Here is a 16565-nt window from a genome sequence, read left to right as displayed (position 1 = left end):
GGAATTATTAAGTTTCAAGTTACCAGGAAACTTGAGAGGAAGAAGAGGTAACTGGTTGCAAAGTGACATCATTTTAAATTTGGGCACTGTTGCATACAGGTTTAGAAGAAGATCCAGAACTGGTCTCCAATCATTTTCGTTCTTTTGCACAAGGAACATCCTTGGGACCTGGGAACAAGGAACTGGTTCTATCACTGAAAACACTGGCACATTCTAGCGGACAGAGAACCACCACCCCCGAACGGAGAATCAGTCACTGAGCTCTTCTCTGAGTCTGAATCACAAATCTAAGGAAAAAAAACCCTACATCTTCCTGTGCAGATTCAAGAGGGATCCCTCCTCTTTTTACCAGAAAGTTCTTTATAAAGAGGAGCAATAGTCTGATTTAAACTGTGACCCAGACCCAGTAAATTATGCCTATCCAAGAAATTTGAGGAGTAGATACTAATGGCAGCATTTGCTTCCCCAGGGTGGGACACAGCATTCTGACACAACAGGGGAAACCTTCCCTGTTCCCTTACACAGTACTAACAAGAGTGGTTCTCCCTTGCCCACTGAGGGGGACTCTAATATTTATTTATTTGACATTTGTTGACCAGAAATGTCTGAGCTTGCACCCTTTTTCAGCAGAGGCCCGGGGAGCAAAGCTCCACAAAGTATTACATAACCCCTCCCCCATCCGTAGTGGCCGTAGGTAAAACACCAGAAGGATCCATGGTAAAAGATGAGCTGTCTGAGATGCAACAGATGGCCACAGCAGAGTCACCCACCTGCGGCTGATTATTAACCTGTTGTGGTGGCAGAAGCAGTTTACTTAAGCATTTTTATTTTATTTATTTATTTTTTTGTGTGTGTGTGGCTGTAAAAAGGACTGACCATGTGACCGGTATGGTGTCTTTTTCCCCAGAGGAGACGAGCAGCTATATCTACTAAACAATACCAGTCCACAAAAGTTACTTTGTTAGCAAAAAATACAGTATAAGCACTTTTTTCTTTTGTGGGACTGACGTAGTGTTTTCAACACAATTTCTCCACATCCCAAAACAAAGATCTAGCCATGGTATATGGGAGCTAAAATCAAGATTGAGGAAGACCCGGATGTATGTGGTAGAGAAGCGCTAAATCTTCTTGTTTTACTTTGAATATTTTTATTAAAGAATTGTATCTCCCATTTATTGTGGCTGGATCATTGTTTTGGGGGTTATTTGTATTTTTATGAGCCTGTGGACAAAGTTGAGATTTGCTCATCCTTTTTGGTTTGACAGTTTCTCCACAAACGTTTTCAGTTGCTTTGCACTACTACTGACATGTTCTGTTTAAAAGTACATTATAGTCCATTACTAGCTTTAAAAAAAATCTTAAAGGTGAAAGTAATAAAACATCATCAAAATTAAGAAAATGTAAGTTTTTCCCCCAAGGTCCCAAGGGGAACTTATCTGCCCAGAAATGGAAAGCCCAAGCTAGCCGTCAATCCTCGAAAGCCTCAAAGGAGCATACGTTTCAGCAGCAGTAAAGCTTTGAAGGGATTGTCAGCCAAACTTGTCTTTTACTCCTCTCAGCTTGAGCTGCTTGACAGTGTGGGTGCATGGAAGGTGCCCTGAAGCTTTAGAAGTTGGCTGGCTGTGTTATAACCTTGGCATGATATAACCTGTATAGTGAAAAGTAATGCGACAGTGATCAATATTGAACAGCTGTCTTTTTGATGGTTAGGGACCCTCTGACGGGCAGATGTTCATGTTCCAAAGTGAGAAGTAATAGTGTCTGACTTAAATATGCTCTGCTCATTGTTAGGTTGAGTGGTCAGTTGTCCATTGTCCAAATCGTAGTTTATTAAGGTTTTATAGGAAGTAGCATTTACCCCATTTTAGGCATGTTTTTATGACTGCAGGCTTGAACGACCCTTGAAAAAGACTCTTACCTTGGTTTTATTCCCACAGATTGACCAGTACAGAGGGAAAAGAGATCTTGACTCTTTAAAGGAATATATAGACTCTCAGCTTAAGGCAGATTCAGAAGAGACAAAACCTGAAAAGCTAGAGCCCACCAGGGAGCCTCAGAAGACAGAGCCATCTGCTGAAGAAAAGGTAGGAATGAGACTTTTTTGCTGTCGTTTGTATGATATTTAGAAATATTCATATTTATTGGATTTTAGATGCTCAAATAATTTGACACTTATTTGAAGCTGGGGGAAAACAGTAATGTAGTTGTGAACTCTGGTTTGTAGTTTAATTGAAACTGACAGTCAATCTTCTGATGTAGACCTGAGACATTGAGTCACACATGACATCACTCAGTGCCATGCTGATCTCAAGTAAAGGTCTTCAACTTTTTAAGCTCAGTTTGTCCAAGACAAATACGTCTGTAAAGGTAGAGGTTGCACAAGACATCTATTTAAGGAGCTTTATAGTTTCATCAGTAAATGTATTCATAGTTGCTTGTATTTTCTTTGAAAGATGTACTTCAAAACAGTACTGCCTTTATAGTAAATTAAATATGACTTCCTTATGCATTTATAAATCTTGAAAATGTGACATACTGTGACCGCCTGTCTTGAGCCGTAGCAATACTTAATTGCTGTTTCTAGCTGTTTTTAAACTACTGCATTTTCCTTTAGTGTAAATGTGTTACATATGTTAGAATGTTAGCATTTCAGAAACTAGTTTTAGAAGTTGGCTGTAAAGTCCCAGAAGTATCAGGAGATCATTGGCAGTCTATGAAGGACATGTACGTAAATGCATTTGCTTGAGTGGCAATCAGGTCTGTGTCGAATTTCTCAGAATACTTTTAAAATATAACCTAGGCCACACCTTTGGTGTACACAATTTTACAGTGTTGAATTATATATAGCATGGATGATGAATCTTCTGGGATTTAAACACAGCCAGTACAGGAGTGTAGACCCTGGTAAACACCTAGTGTGGAAGAAGAAAAGATTACCGTAGGATACTCTTAAATTATGGAAGACACCACTAGAAGGCAAACTTTCAGCTGTCCTTTCAGTGGGATCTACTTTTATAGATATATTGTGCTCCGCACAAGTATGGGTGTAGATTCCCTGATTTACAAAAGGGCTGTTGAGTCACAGGAGTAAATTGTTGGACAACTCCACACCTGTCTGACTGCTCATTTAACTCATTGGACTCTGGCATATTTTATACTAAAGAAAATTAGAGATTAGAATTTTGGGGCTCGCTATGCAGTTTCACCAACCTTTCATCGACCACTGGTGCTATATTCAATTGGCAAAGTCATGTTCACTTCTCAAGTGCTTATAGAATTTGAAGAGATCTGCAAACATTAAACTGGAAGAACATTTCCTTTTCAGTATTTGTACTCAGAATGTATGGATCTAGGATGTTTGATCGAATGATCAAACGTCCGAATCCATAACCACCGAACACACTTTAACGAAAGAGCTTTCAGCAAAAAAGCGCTTTCTTTAAAGCGTATGAATAAAAAACAAAAAACACTACATTAACATTTCTGCAGGGGGGCTGTGCCCCCCTGCACCCCCCCTTCTTCGGTGAAAAGCACTTTCGTGTAAGTATGCTCGCCCTAAATGGATTCGGACATTTGATCATTTAATTAAACGTCCTAGATCCGAATGTATATATCCCTGTGGATGCAAAGAACACAGGCTTGATGTGCATCTGCCTTCAGACTGACAAGCATTAAAATCCATTCTTTGACATCATATCTTGGCCATTGTCTCATAGAATTTTGTCTTCATATTCAACATGCCATACAAGATGGGAGGACTTTACTAAGTAGACATACTTTACCTCTGGATTCCAGGGATGATCAGTAATCCCACCATATCCTCTTGCAGACATATATCTTGGCAAAGAGGGAGGTCAGTCAGGATTGTAGGTTGTTCACTAGTTCACCGCTGCCGTGCTAACACCCACTGTTTCAATGGCTGACTCCTCTAAATTCCGCTATCCCCAGTCTGAGATATCCATAGTTTTAGGCCTCAGGTAGCATGAAATTCTTATTCCTTGCAAAGTCCAGTGAGATGTACTGGTTTCATTCACAGTGGGGGTTGCAATGTCACAGTACCTTGTTTGTATTTCGAGTCTGACTTGGTTCAGTTTCAGTCCTGTTTGCTTTATTATTGATGGTTCCTAGCTGGTTGTTGTGGTGATTGTGTACTTGTAATGTACTGTTGACTCTAAGAATTCTAAATATGTTAGAGTGGTATGATTTTGGTCAAGTTTAAGATTCCATATGCTACAGTGGACGCTTTTGCAGTTATATTCTTCAGAATCTCTGCATATGTATTTGAAGATGTGCAGGGAGTGACAAGGTGGTGCTACTGAGAGTTTAGCCTCAGTATCTTGAAAATACTTTGATTCCTTACAGATATATGTAAGGTCTTGTCCCGAGATAGTTTAGATTCTGTCCAATTCACCTAGCTGCTGTTTAAAATTTCTCACATTGTGCCCTCACAGCTAAAGTACAATTTTTTAGGTAAAACTTAGAGAAATATGTAGTGCTTGTCAGAACCCAGCTTTACTTTTGCCAAAAAGTCACTAAATTAGTAAGCTTTTGTAGTACGTTTTCTTTTTAAACTAATCATGTATTTTGTTTTAACTGCTTATAGCTAATTTGCAGGACAGTAGTAGCTACTGGAAATAAATGGAGATTTTAAAAGTAACCAGGAAAAGTTGTTACAACTCTGGCTGTGGAGGTGCTTCACCAAAATGACACTTTTACATTTTCACAGTATTTCCTTCCATGTTACTCTTCTTTCGGCCAGAGTTATCAAACTTCTTTTGTTTTCCTAATCTACTGACTTAACTGTACCAATGCAGAAGGCTTTTCACTGTGAAACTGTGAAAAGTATCCTTTTTAATTTTACAGAAATGTGAGTACATTGGCATCCTTAGAGATTTAGTGGATATATGGCCCAATGGAGGGAAGAAGATAGAGATGCAACCATCTTGTCTTGTGAACTCCTCCTGGGCAAAAATTCAGGGGCAGTAGGTTACAATATGTTAGAGCCAGGGAGACAAATTTTTATTGAAAATATTGTGGGATGTCGTGCATACCCAACATAGTATGCAACAAGAAAACTGAATAGCAAAAAAAAAAATGCCTCATAATATGTGGAGTGGCTAAATCATACCTTTTACATGGGAACATATTGTAACAGAGGAAGTAGGGAGTAAGAAAAGGTTGTGTTTATGGTTTAGTTGACCTTTAAATGTAAAACTGACATGAATTGATAATGGGATATATATTTTAATTTGTCTGCTCTGGGGGATAGTTGTTTGTGCTGGAGTTTTGAGAAGGGCCAGCCTTGGGTAATGTCTCCATGCTACCTACCCATTCTGACTTACTCAAATCATCCAGATTACTTTTATTTATTTCTGTCAGTTTAAATAACTGCTGGGAAAAAAATGAAGAGTAAAATATTAATTTATTCCAAATTTTCTAAACTGAATTCTGATAACTTGAGTAAACAACTGCATTAAGCCAGTGGTGGCTCCCAGAATCCATGGGAACACTACTAAAATGCACATCAGCACATCTAATCAACCTTTTTCATCCAGTGATGGCTTGAACAAAAACATGATCAATGGAAGAAATGTATTCTTATTTTTCAACTTTGGTTTTTCATGCAGCCTTTCAGTACATCATTACTGACCAGAGCTACACTGTAATAACTGCAGTGGAAATAACTCTATTAAGTCAGTGGTCTGGGAGTTGCTAGGCCCTCGGAAGCCATGAGGCATCTAGCTGCTTTGAGGTGCAGTGTACTTTTTTCTTTCTTTAACAACCTTTGCATGCAGTGTGGCCCGAACAAAAAACATGATTAAGGACATTTGGTCCTACTCTTCAGCTATGGTTTATCCTGCATCCTTTCAACACACCCTAACTGACCAAGACTGCACTATAACTACATGAAGCTTGGTCTGGAGACTGCTAGACAGCAAGAAGCCATGAAATTTTAGGTGCTCTGCAGTGCATTTTTTTTTTTCAAACCTTTTGATCCACTGATGGCCTCAACAAAACTCATGGATACGGAAAATAAAATTTATTTTTGTTTACTGTAAAAGTCCAACTGAGATAAAACCCCTTTTCTGCAGAGGCCAGAGAGAAAAGCTCCACATTTAATGCCAATTTTGACATGTAAATAAAATACAGTTATATGATATCAGTACAAAGTATAGGTAAATGTATGTACATAAGAGAAAAAAATACAATAGCTTACATAACACATTTAGAAACCGAGCCTGTATATAGCTTGCAAAGCTATATACAGTGTTGAACATTTGTTAGAAATAAACAGTCTTTTATATAACCGAAATATAGCATTGAAAAAGATACTGTAATATTACCTGCAATTTTTAGCTATTGAGATGATGAAAAAAAGCTTAGTTATGGAAATATTAGAAAGAGGGAAGTTGGTTGAAAATGAAATATAGTATATGTTAGTAGTAGAACAACTATGCAAATATTGTTACATTTAAGATTGAGAAGTGAAGTAATTGGGAGAGTGAGAATGGTTGGGGCTACTCAGACTTGTAATAAGGATTATTAGTTGTGGAAAGATGAGAGAGAGAGACAAAACTGAAAATGGAGATGTAAGATGGTGGTTGATAAAGTAAGAGAAGAGAGAGCCTTTTGTCAGGTTAGAGCCTGTGATATAATTTATGTAAACAAAGCTACTCCTTGTGGTTAAGTGAGTATCTTTCTGGCCGAATGCCAGTCATTAGCGGACCGGAGTTCCGCTGTGGCGACCCCTAACCGGGAAAAGCCGAAAGACCAACAGCAACAACATGAAGAAAATGTAGCAGGTGTGGACAGAAATATTCAGTCTATATTTCAAGGAAGAAATGAAGAAATTAGTTGTATCCAAGTTTTAATGCTCAAAGCTTGCTTAACACCAGAAGACAAATGCTTGTGAGGATATGTAAATGCTATCTGAGAATTATCACCCCCCCCCCCCCCAAAAAAAAAAAAAGGTAGTCACTTTATTTATTCTCTTCTGGTGTTAAATTCGGATGAAAATTAAGACACAGAATACCCACAGTCTTTTATTTTAAGCTAATTCTGCTATCGTTTGAATTGTACATTATGTCTCCTGACCCCCTACTGCCAAAAGGCTGCTAATGTCTGCTTAGCCTTCTGATGTTGGAACGAGACAAAACTGAAAAAGCAAGTAGAACTTGAAATAGTAGAACATGAAATATTTGCTGTCAGACACATTGTAAACAAAATGCTTCCTAATCACCCCCCAAGATAGCCACCTGTTTATTCATCAAACATTTGAGTATGAGGAACATGGAAAAAAAAAACGGGGTTTCCAACTTATTTCCTAAGAGTACAGTGTCCTTGTGAAAGCTGTAGAGACCCTCTGTGCATCCCCCTGAAGTTTGTGAGGAAAGTTGAAGAAATAATGACCACACTGCCCCCAGCCTAACATAAGATATAGTGTCCTGTGAGGTTTGGGAGGAAAGAAATGATAAATACGTTTTTGCATATTAGGCGCCCAGTTAAGTTGTACATCTTACTACTTACAAATGTACACTAGTACTGCAAAGTCAGATAATGACTGTTTAACCCAAGCAAATGACAAGAGGGTCAGTTAAATTCATTCAGTCAATCCCAGCCACCACGCAGCAGTTATAGTCTTGATATATGATTGCTGTTTAATATTATTTCACATCATACAAACAGTTTGCCAACTTGCCACACATTAAAGGATTCCATGTTGCTGCAGACAACTCAAAGCCCAAAATATTGCCAAATATATTTGGTTTATCACTGCCAGGATCACTGTAAAAATAGCACTTCTCATCACTGTCTCCAGTCTCATTGTACCATTCCATTCACTTCAGCAGTCCAAAATTCTGCAAAATGCCCATGATTTTTGACCTCTGTCACTCATAAGTTTTCATTTTCTGGTAAATTGCTGACCATTAGTCAGCCAGTAAAAAAAAAAAAAAAAAAAAAAAAAAAAGACTTCTTCGTGTGGTTTCACAACTACGTTTGAGCATTGTGGGGTCCCTGCACCGTGATCTTGCAACATTCAGATGTAGTGTGATTTGACTTGAATGTCAAGTCAACAGGAGCACCTCTTACCTGAAGCGCACAAGAGCTGCAAGCGTATTTTCTTTTAGCAAGAGGCACTTTATTTTTAGAGCAATGAAACAAATTTCATTGCTTTAAAAATTACATATGGAAAGAGTGCTGCTACAAGCATGGTGTCCTAGGTAGCTGCCTAGTTGCCCTATCTATAAGGCTGACCCTGTTGACAAATAGACTTGAGATGTTTGGGGTGTTGCATTCTTGGTTTTAATGTACTTTTGAAGTCTTCTAATAATATGAGTACACATAATGCCTTTTTGCTGTTTAAAAAGAATTTAACAGTGATCTACAAATGGTTTAGTATTTCCTTTTAACAGCAAAGTCTGACTGGTCTGAAAAAGATCTTTTTGAGCAGAAACCTAGGTTGAAGAGCTCCAGAAGTATACAGACTACACAAGTAAAAATATGTGATGCATCTGTAATGTATAGTAACACTGAAGAAAGACAACTTAATAGATCAATTCATTGTAAATGCATACAAGTAGCAGCAGATGTATTGGTAAATATAGTTTCTATTGAATCAGTAAAGAATATCTAAACTGTCAAAACAGAAAATGATCTGTTTTGCAGTTGAAAATTGTTTGAGCTTCAGGAAGGTACGTTGCAAGTGTTTCCTTTGTTACAAGAGAAAAATGCAGAGATTGCTGAGGGTTAAAACTGCACTGGCAGAAAGTGTTGCGTAAGAATGTATGAGAAGTAGAAGGTGAAGGTGTGTAGGAAGTGCAAATACAGAGAGAGAAGTTGGCAAGGAGACTGACAAGAAGCAGTAGGGGGTATAAAATGAAATAATTGTAGAGAGGAAGGCTAAAGATATTGGGGGGGAAGACCATAGTTAGGGATATAAGGCTAGAGAGGAAAGAGAGAGCAGCCAAGCCTAAGGTAGGTGTGCAGCAGTAGATGTTCATGTTTCACTGTTGCAGTCATCCCGTTTGGGTTATCCCTGCCAGGGTGGCCCTCAGTCGGCCTGAATACCAGAGGCTTAGTATTTCTGCATCGGTTGCTGTCGCTCCAGGAATGACGTCCGGTCTTCTAGAATAAAGTAAGGCAGCCAACACCATTACATCATTCTTTCTTGCTGAGGAGCCCAAAGCACAAGTAGTTCGCATGAGTGCCGGTCGGCCACTACCTGAGTTTCATTTTCCGAATTGAAGCTGAAGTCTTCTAAAGCAAAGTACCCCGTTGGGGATCCTTTTTTCTTGCTCTAACCGATGTCAGAAAAAGTTAAGTGATCTCGCCTGTGGAAAGCAAATGCCACACCGAGACTTTCATTCTTACTGTGTCACTTGCTTAGGCCCAGACCACGACGTCCCTCACTGTCGTTTTTGTGCTTTGTTCAACACCAGAACTATACGTCATCGGGCTCATATTGTAGCTAGATATTTTCGCTCTCAGTCCTGTTCGGTAAGCCATCTGACAGATCTTCCAAAAAAAACGTAAGGATAAAGACAGAGAGAAGACCGCACAGGTCCAAACCTACCAGCAATGCTTCCATTAAGCTTGTCAGTTCTCTGGTCCTCAGTGAGGTGCTTTCAAAGCCCCTGGGGACTGCTTCAGTGCATTCGCAGGCCGCTACCAAGACCCTTTCGGAGTCCGGTATGCAGCAAAACTCTTCATTGACTAAGGATCCTGCAGATGTCTGTACCATGGATGGGTCCGGAGCCGCTGAGCAGGCACCAGCTTTCGAGGAAGTAGTTTGTACTACCGTTTCTTGACGGACAACTTTCGCATCTGCAGTTCTTTCTAAAACTACTGAGTTTCCAAGACCCAGGGTACAAACCACACCCAAGAAACCAATGACCCAATCTCGGGCACTTGCTTCCTTGCCTCAGTCTCAAATGCTTAAAATGGCTGAAGACCTTGTAATGCTGATCAGGGGAAGCCAAGCTACCCCTTCCAAAAGAAAGAGATTTGTCCCTAGTAGTTTTATCTGAACAGGAGTCCGATGACTGATTCATCTGAATATGAAGACATGCAACCCCTTTCTGCTTATGAGGATTCTGATGCAGAGGAATCCATTCCTTCAGCTTCTCCACCAGAGGACTTTTCCTTTGGGGAAACCGTGCATACTTTAAGGGAGCATTTCAAGTGGGAATGTCAGGACTACCCTCAGTCTAAAAAAAACTCTGATAATTCTTAGATCTTCTACAGCACAGACCCTTGGCCATTCCTCCTGTCCTGGATGTTGTGGTTGATTTCATGGAATCCAGTTTGACTCCTGGACACCCTCCCTCCTGCTCGAAAAAAATCTGACCGGTATTATAGAGTCTCTGACTCGCACAAATTTCTTTTCAAAAATCCTCCTGCTTAACCCTGAGGTTATTTCTCAAGGGCCTAAAGGAATTAAAGCAACTTCTGCTAAGAATCCCACCCCCTCAAATAGGGATTCCCGAGCATTAGACAGAAGGGGTAAAAAAAGTATACACCTCTGCTACTCTTGCTGATCAGAGCACTAAATTGTCAGTTCCATATGCTAAAATTTCAGCAACACACCACGGAACTCATCAAAGAAAAAATATATTTTCTGCCTTGTGCAGAAAATAGAGTTACAAGAGTTAATGCAGTCTGCAAGCGAAGTAACTAAGCACACCTTACACCCTAGAAGCATCTTGCAGGGCAGCAGTCACTGGATGTCCTTCAAGGATGCATCTGCAGTCATCACATATGTGTTGTCCTGCCTCAGGCAGCCCTTCGGTCGGCCGGATTCCAAAGTCTGTGTCTGGCCTCGGCTGATGTCGCACTTTCCCCGACGTCAGAGCGTCTGGGGTATAAAAGCATCAGCCGACTCCATTTTCCTCGGTCTTTCTTGCTGCGTGGTGCCCGAAGCAGAAGCAGTTCGCAAGTGCCGGTCGGCCAGCTCCTGTGATTCAGCTACCGAAGACTTGAAAAGCTGGCACTGCCGTTGGGGACTCTTTCTTGCTCAGCCGATGTCAGATAAAGTTAATAATTGTTTAACTTGTGGGAAACAAATACCTCATAAGTTTCCACCTTACTGCCTCCCTGCCTAGGCCCAGACCCGCATCGTCTCGGCCTGTTCAGCCTGTGCTTCCTTCAACCGACGAACTCTTAGACGTCGGTCGGAGTTTGCAGAGGAATTCTTTGGGGCTAGTTTTGCTTACAAGATGCCGTCGGAGACTCCGACTTCGCATTTAGTTAAACAGAAGGACAAGGACCGAGACACGCGGGCCGCGGTTTCGGCTGAAACCACGGTCAGGCCTACCACGAGTGTCTGTCTCAGCTGAAACAGAGTCCTTGGTACTTCCGATAACCGAAACCGCACAACCGACTACCTCGGCCCCAGAGGCCCCGGCCGAGTCTGTTATTGAATTACCTTCTGAAACTGGTGTCCAGGAACCTTCCGACACCATTCCTTTAGACAAGTCTACTCCTGCACGTGGTGCAGCCAGACCTCCTGCATCCATGTCCATTAAGGCTTTCTTTAGGGCTAAAGCTGCTAAACTTACTAAAGCTTTGCCTCCCAAGGTTACCTCTCAGAGACCTTCTACTGGCTCACAGATTCTTAGCTTAGCAGAGGATCTTATCTCCCAATTAGAGGTTCTCAACCTTCTCGACTTTTTTTTTTTGCCCAAAAATTTCCTATAAGGCTGACCCTGTTGACAAATAGACTTGAGATGTTTGGGGTGTTGCATTCTTGGTTTTAATGTACTTTTGAAGTCTTCTAATAATGTGAGTACACATAATGCCTTTTTGCTGTTTAAAAAGAATTTAACAGTGATCTACAAATGGTTTAGTATTTCCTTTAACAGCAAAGTCTGACTGGCCTGAAAAAGATCTTTTTGAGCAGAAACCCAGGTTGAAGAACTCCAGAAGTATACAGACTACACAAGTAAAAATATGTGATGCATCTGTAATTTATAGTAACACTGAAGAAAGACAACTTAATAGATCAATTCATTGTAAATGCATACAAGTAGCAGCAGATGTATTGGTAAATATAGTTTCTATTGAATCAGTAAAGAATATCTAAACTATCAAAACAGAAAATGATCTGTTTTGCAGTTGAAAATTGTTTGAGCTTCAGGAAGGTATGTTGCAAGTGTTTCCTTTGTTACAAGAGAAAAATGCAGAGATTGCCGAGGGTTAAAACTGCACTGGCAGAAAGTGTTGCATAAGAATGTATGAGAAGTAGAAGGTGAAGGTGTGTAGGAAGTGCAAATACAGAGAGAGAAGTTGGCAAGGAGACTGACAAGAAGCAGTAGGGGGTATAAAATGAAATAATTGTAGAGAGGAAGGCTAAAGATATTGGGGGGGGAGACCGTAGTTAGGGATATAAGGCTAGAGAGGAAAGAGAGAGCAGCCAAGCCTAAGGTAGGTGTGCAGCAGTCGATGTTCTTCGTGTTTCACTGTTGCAGTCATCCCGTTTGAGTTATCCCTGCCAGGGTGGCCCTCAGTTGGCCTGAATACCAGAGGCTTAGTATTTCTGCATCGGTTGCTGTCACTCCAGGAATGACGTCCGGTCTTCTAGAATAAAGTAAGGCAGCCGACACCATTACATCAGTCTTTCTTGCTGAGGAGCCCAAAGCACAAGTAGTTCGCATGAGTGCCGGTCGGCCACTACCTGAGTTTCATTTTCCGAATTGAAGCTGAAGTCTTCTAAAGCAAAGTACCCTGTTGAGGATCCTTTTTTCTTGCTCTAACCGATGTCAGAAAAAGTTAAGTGATCTCGCCTGTGGAAAGCAAATACCACACCGAGACTTTCATTCTTACTGTGTCACTTGCTTAGGCCCATACCACGACGTCCCTCACTGTCGTTTTTGTGCTTTGTTCAACGCCAGAACTATACGTCATCGGGCTCATATTGTAGCTAGATATTTTCGCGCTCAGTCCTGTTCGGTAAGCCATCTGACAGATCTTCCAAAAAAACGTAAGGATAAAGACAGAGAGAAGACCGCACAGGTCCAAACCTACCAGCAATGCTTCCATTAAGCTTGTCAGTTCTCTGGTCCTCAGTGAGGTGCTTTCAAAGCCCCTGGTGCCAGCTTCAGTGCATTCGCAGGCCGCCACCAAGACCCTTTCGGAGTCCGGTATGCGGCAAAACTCTTCATTGACTAAGGATCCTGCAGATGTCTGTACCATGGATGGGTCCGGAGCCGCTGAGCAGGCACCGGCTTTCGAAGAAGTATTTCGTACTACTATTTCTCGACGCAGACAACTTTCGCATCTGCAGTTCTTTCTAAAACTACTGAGTTTCTAAGACCCAGGGTACAAACCACACCCAAGAAACCAATGACCCGATCTCGGGCACTTGCTTCCTTGCCTCAGTCTCAAATGCTTAAAATGGCTGAAGACCTTGTAATGCTGATCAGGGGAAGCCAAGCTACCCCTTCCAAAAGAAAGAGATTTGTCCTAGTAGTTTTATCTGAACAGGAGTCCGATGACTGATGCATCTGAATATGAAGACATGCAACCCCTTTCTGCTTATGAGGATTCTGATGCAGAGGAATCCATTCCTTCAGCTTCTCCACCAGAGGGCTTTTCCTTTGAAACCGTGCATACTTTAAGGGAGCATTTCAAGTGGGAATGTCAGGACTACCCTCGGTCTAAAAAAAACTCTGATAATTCTTAGATCTTCTACAGCACAGACCCTTGGCCATTCCTCCTGTCCTGGATGTTGTGGTTGATTTCATGGAATCCAGTTTGACTCCTGGACACCCACCCTCCTGCTCCAAAAAAATCTGACCGGTATTATAGAGTCTCTGACTCGCACAAATTTCTTTTCAAAAATCCTCCTGCTTAACCCTGAGGTTATTTCTCAAGGGCCTAAAGGAATTAAAGCAACTTCTGCTAAGAATCCCACCCCCTCAAATAGGGATTCCCGAGCATTAGACAGAAGGGGTAAAAAAGTATACACCTCTGCTACTCTTGCTTATCAGAGCACTAAATTGTCAGTTCCATATGCTAAAATTTCAGCAACACACCACGGAACTCCTCAAAGAAAAAATATATTTTCTGCCTTGTGCAGAAAATAGAGTTACAAGAGTTAATGCAGTCTGCAAGCGAAGTAACTAAGCACACCTTACACCCTAGAAGCATCTTGCAGGGCAGCAGTCACTGGTTCTGTCCTTAGAAGGCATGTTTGGCTTAAGGAACAGCCCTTGTCAGACCATGTCAAATCCAAATTATTGGATGCACTATTCCACAAAGACAACTTATTTGGCACCAAGGCAGAGGAGGTCTTAAAAAAGATGGAGGAAAAAGCTAAATCTATGCAGACAGTTAAGGACATCCTGCAGGTCCAGCCACTCGGGTTCAGTAGGCATTGCCCCTCCAAGCACTGGTCCTTTCCTGCCCCTCCAGGTCAGTTCAGCCCAGACCCCAGGGAAGCAGACCCCCCCAGACAGCAGCCACAGGGAATGCAGAGATCAAGGCAATGGAGTTCCTCCTCTTCAAAACCAGGGAGTGTTAAGCCCACCCCCTCATGGTAAGAACTCACAGTGACTCTCCACTTCCACCCCCTCTGCCCACCTACAGTTGCCCCTAGGGGGAAAACTCTCCTTCCACGCAAGCACCTGGGCCACCATTACCAACGACTGCTGGGTCCTCAACATAGTGTCCCAGGGATACAAATTTTCTTTCCACACTCTACCAACCCCAAAAGGTTCCCAGATCTTCCTGCAAACAGTGGGCCGAAGCCAAAAAGCAAGTCCTTTCCCTGCTCTCTATAGGGCAATAGAGCACATTCCTGCAGAACAAATAGGCCAAGGCTTCTATTCCAGGCTCTTTCTGGTATCCAGAAAAGAGGGCACCTGGCGTCCCATCCTCGATCTATCCATTCTAAACACCTTCCTTGTGATTTCAAAATTCAAAATGCTCACCCTTCAACAACTTACCTATGCTCTCCAAGAATGCTTGGTTAGCCACCCTAGACCTAAAAGAGGCCTTCCTCCACATCCCAATCAGGGAATCATGCAGGAAATATCTACGTTTCAGGGCAGGATCTCTGCACTTTCAGTTCTCTGCACTTCCCTTTGGTTTATCTACTACTCCCAGAGTTTTCACAAAATGTCTGGCTCTCGTCATTGCTTTTTGCAGACAAAGAAATATTCAAATTTACCCATATTTAGACGACTGCCTTATTCAGGCAGACAATCAGGAAAAGCTGCTCAAGCACCTGACCTTTGTAAAGGACCTACTGACGTCCCTGGTGTACACTAGCAACGAAAAGAAATCCAAACTAGTACCCACCCAAAAGATTATATTCCTGGGAGCAATTCTGGACACAGCATCCCAGATGGCATTCCTTACTCCAAAAAAGCAAACTTACCTGACAGCCTATTTCTCTCAACTAGCCACCCAGACCCCAGTTACCTGCAAGGAAAATCCTGCAAGCTCTGGGGTTCAATACATCTTGCATTCTACTCATTCAGTATGACAGACTGCATATGAGGAAACTTCAGTGGTACCTAAAAAGCCTTGGTGTCAACACTCAAGACCTGGGAACTCTTTTATACCAATGATGCCTTGCTTAAGGAAAGATAATCTATGGTAGGCAGCAGCATGCAACCACAACAAGGGAGTACCCTTCTCACCACCCCACGCTGCCCAGACCCTCACAACAGATGCATCAGACTATGCCTGGGGTGCACATCTGGATGGCAGGTGCATACAGGGCCAATACAGCCCACATCAAATTCATTTGCACATCAACCAAAAAGAGATGTTAGCTGTTCAGCACGCATTGACAGCTTCCAGGCCCCTTCTCTCCCCAGGAGTTCTGCAGATCAAAACAGACAGCACCACTGTGATGTGGTATATCAACAAGCAGGGAGGGACTCGCTCCTACCCTCTATGCTCGCCATGACCCTTTGGCGCACAGCCTCAGCCATGCAACTACACCTGTTAGCACAATTCCTGCCAGGCTCTCTAAACTGTGGCAGACAACTTAAGCAGAAATTTTCTGGACCCTTATGAGTGGCAACTAGACCAAAGAACCTTCACCCTAAAAACTCAGAAATGGGGAACCCCGAAGGTCGGCCTCCTTGCCTCCCTCTACAACCATCAGTTCAGCATGTTCTGCACCAAGGGAGCCTCACGGCAGGGCCTGGAAAGTGGATGCCCTATCTTTCCAGTGGAGCAACCTCTCGGTCTATGCTTTTACCACACTTCCTCTCATCCCCAGGATACTGTTCAAAATAAGGGAGGAAAAACCGAGGACAATTCTAATTGCTCCAAACTGGCTTTGCCAGTACTGGTACCCCTTGATGCACAGCCTGTCCCCTCTGCCACCATGGCATCTTCTTCAGATTCCAAACCTCCTAACCCAGAGGGAAGGGGAATTCATGCATCCCCAATTGCAGACACTCAATTTGGCAGCTTGGCTTATTCTCTAACCCCCAAACCAGTCTGCCATCCTCAGTAAACAGGTTCTGGATGTTATCCATGAGGCCAGACGCCCTAGCACCAGAAAGTCTTATGCAGATAAATGGAAAAGGTTCTGCACCTGGATCCAG

The 16565-nt window shown here is 42.1% G+C and overlaps 1 protein-coding gene across 1 annotated transcript in view; it reads left to right on the top strand.

The window, feature by feature from the left end:
- TXNDC5 (thioredoxin domain containing 5) overlaps positions 1–16565 on the top strand; it is a 600564-nt gene that overhangs the window by 335489 nt on the left and 248510 nt on the right. The window contains exon 7 of the mRNA XM_044065418.1: positions 1938–2084. Coding sequence (XP_043921353.1) covers positions 1938–2084 — 147 coding nt within the window. The remainder of the gene's footprint in view (positions 1–1937; positions 2085–16565) is intronic.

This window comes from Protopterus annectens, chromosome 3.part0 (assembly GCF_019279795.1).
Source record: "Protopterus annectens isolate FY-2018-M chromosome 3.part0, PAN1.0, whole genome shotgun sequence".
Lineage (NCBI taxonomy): Eukaryota > Metazoa > Chordata > Ceratodontiformes > Protopteridae > Protopterus > Protopterus annectens.
Note: the sequence above shows the minus strand (reverse complement) of the source record. Positions and strands in the feature narration are given on the sequence as shown.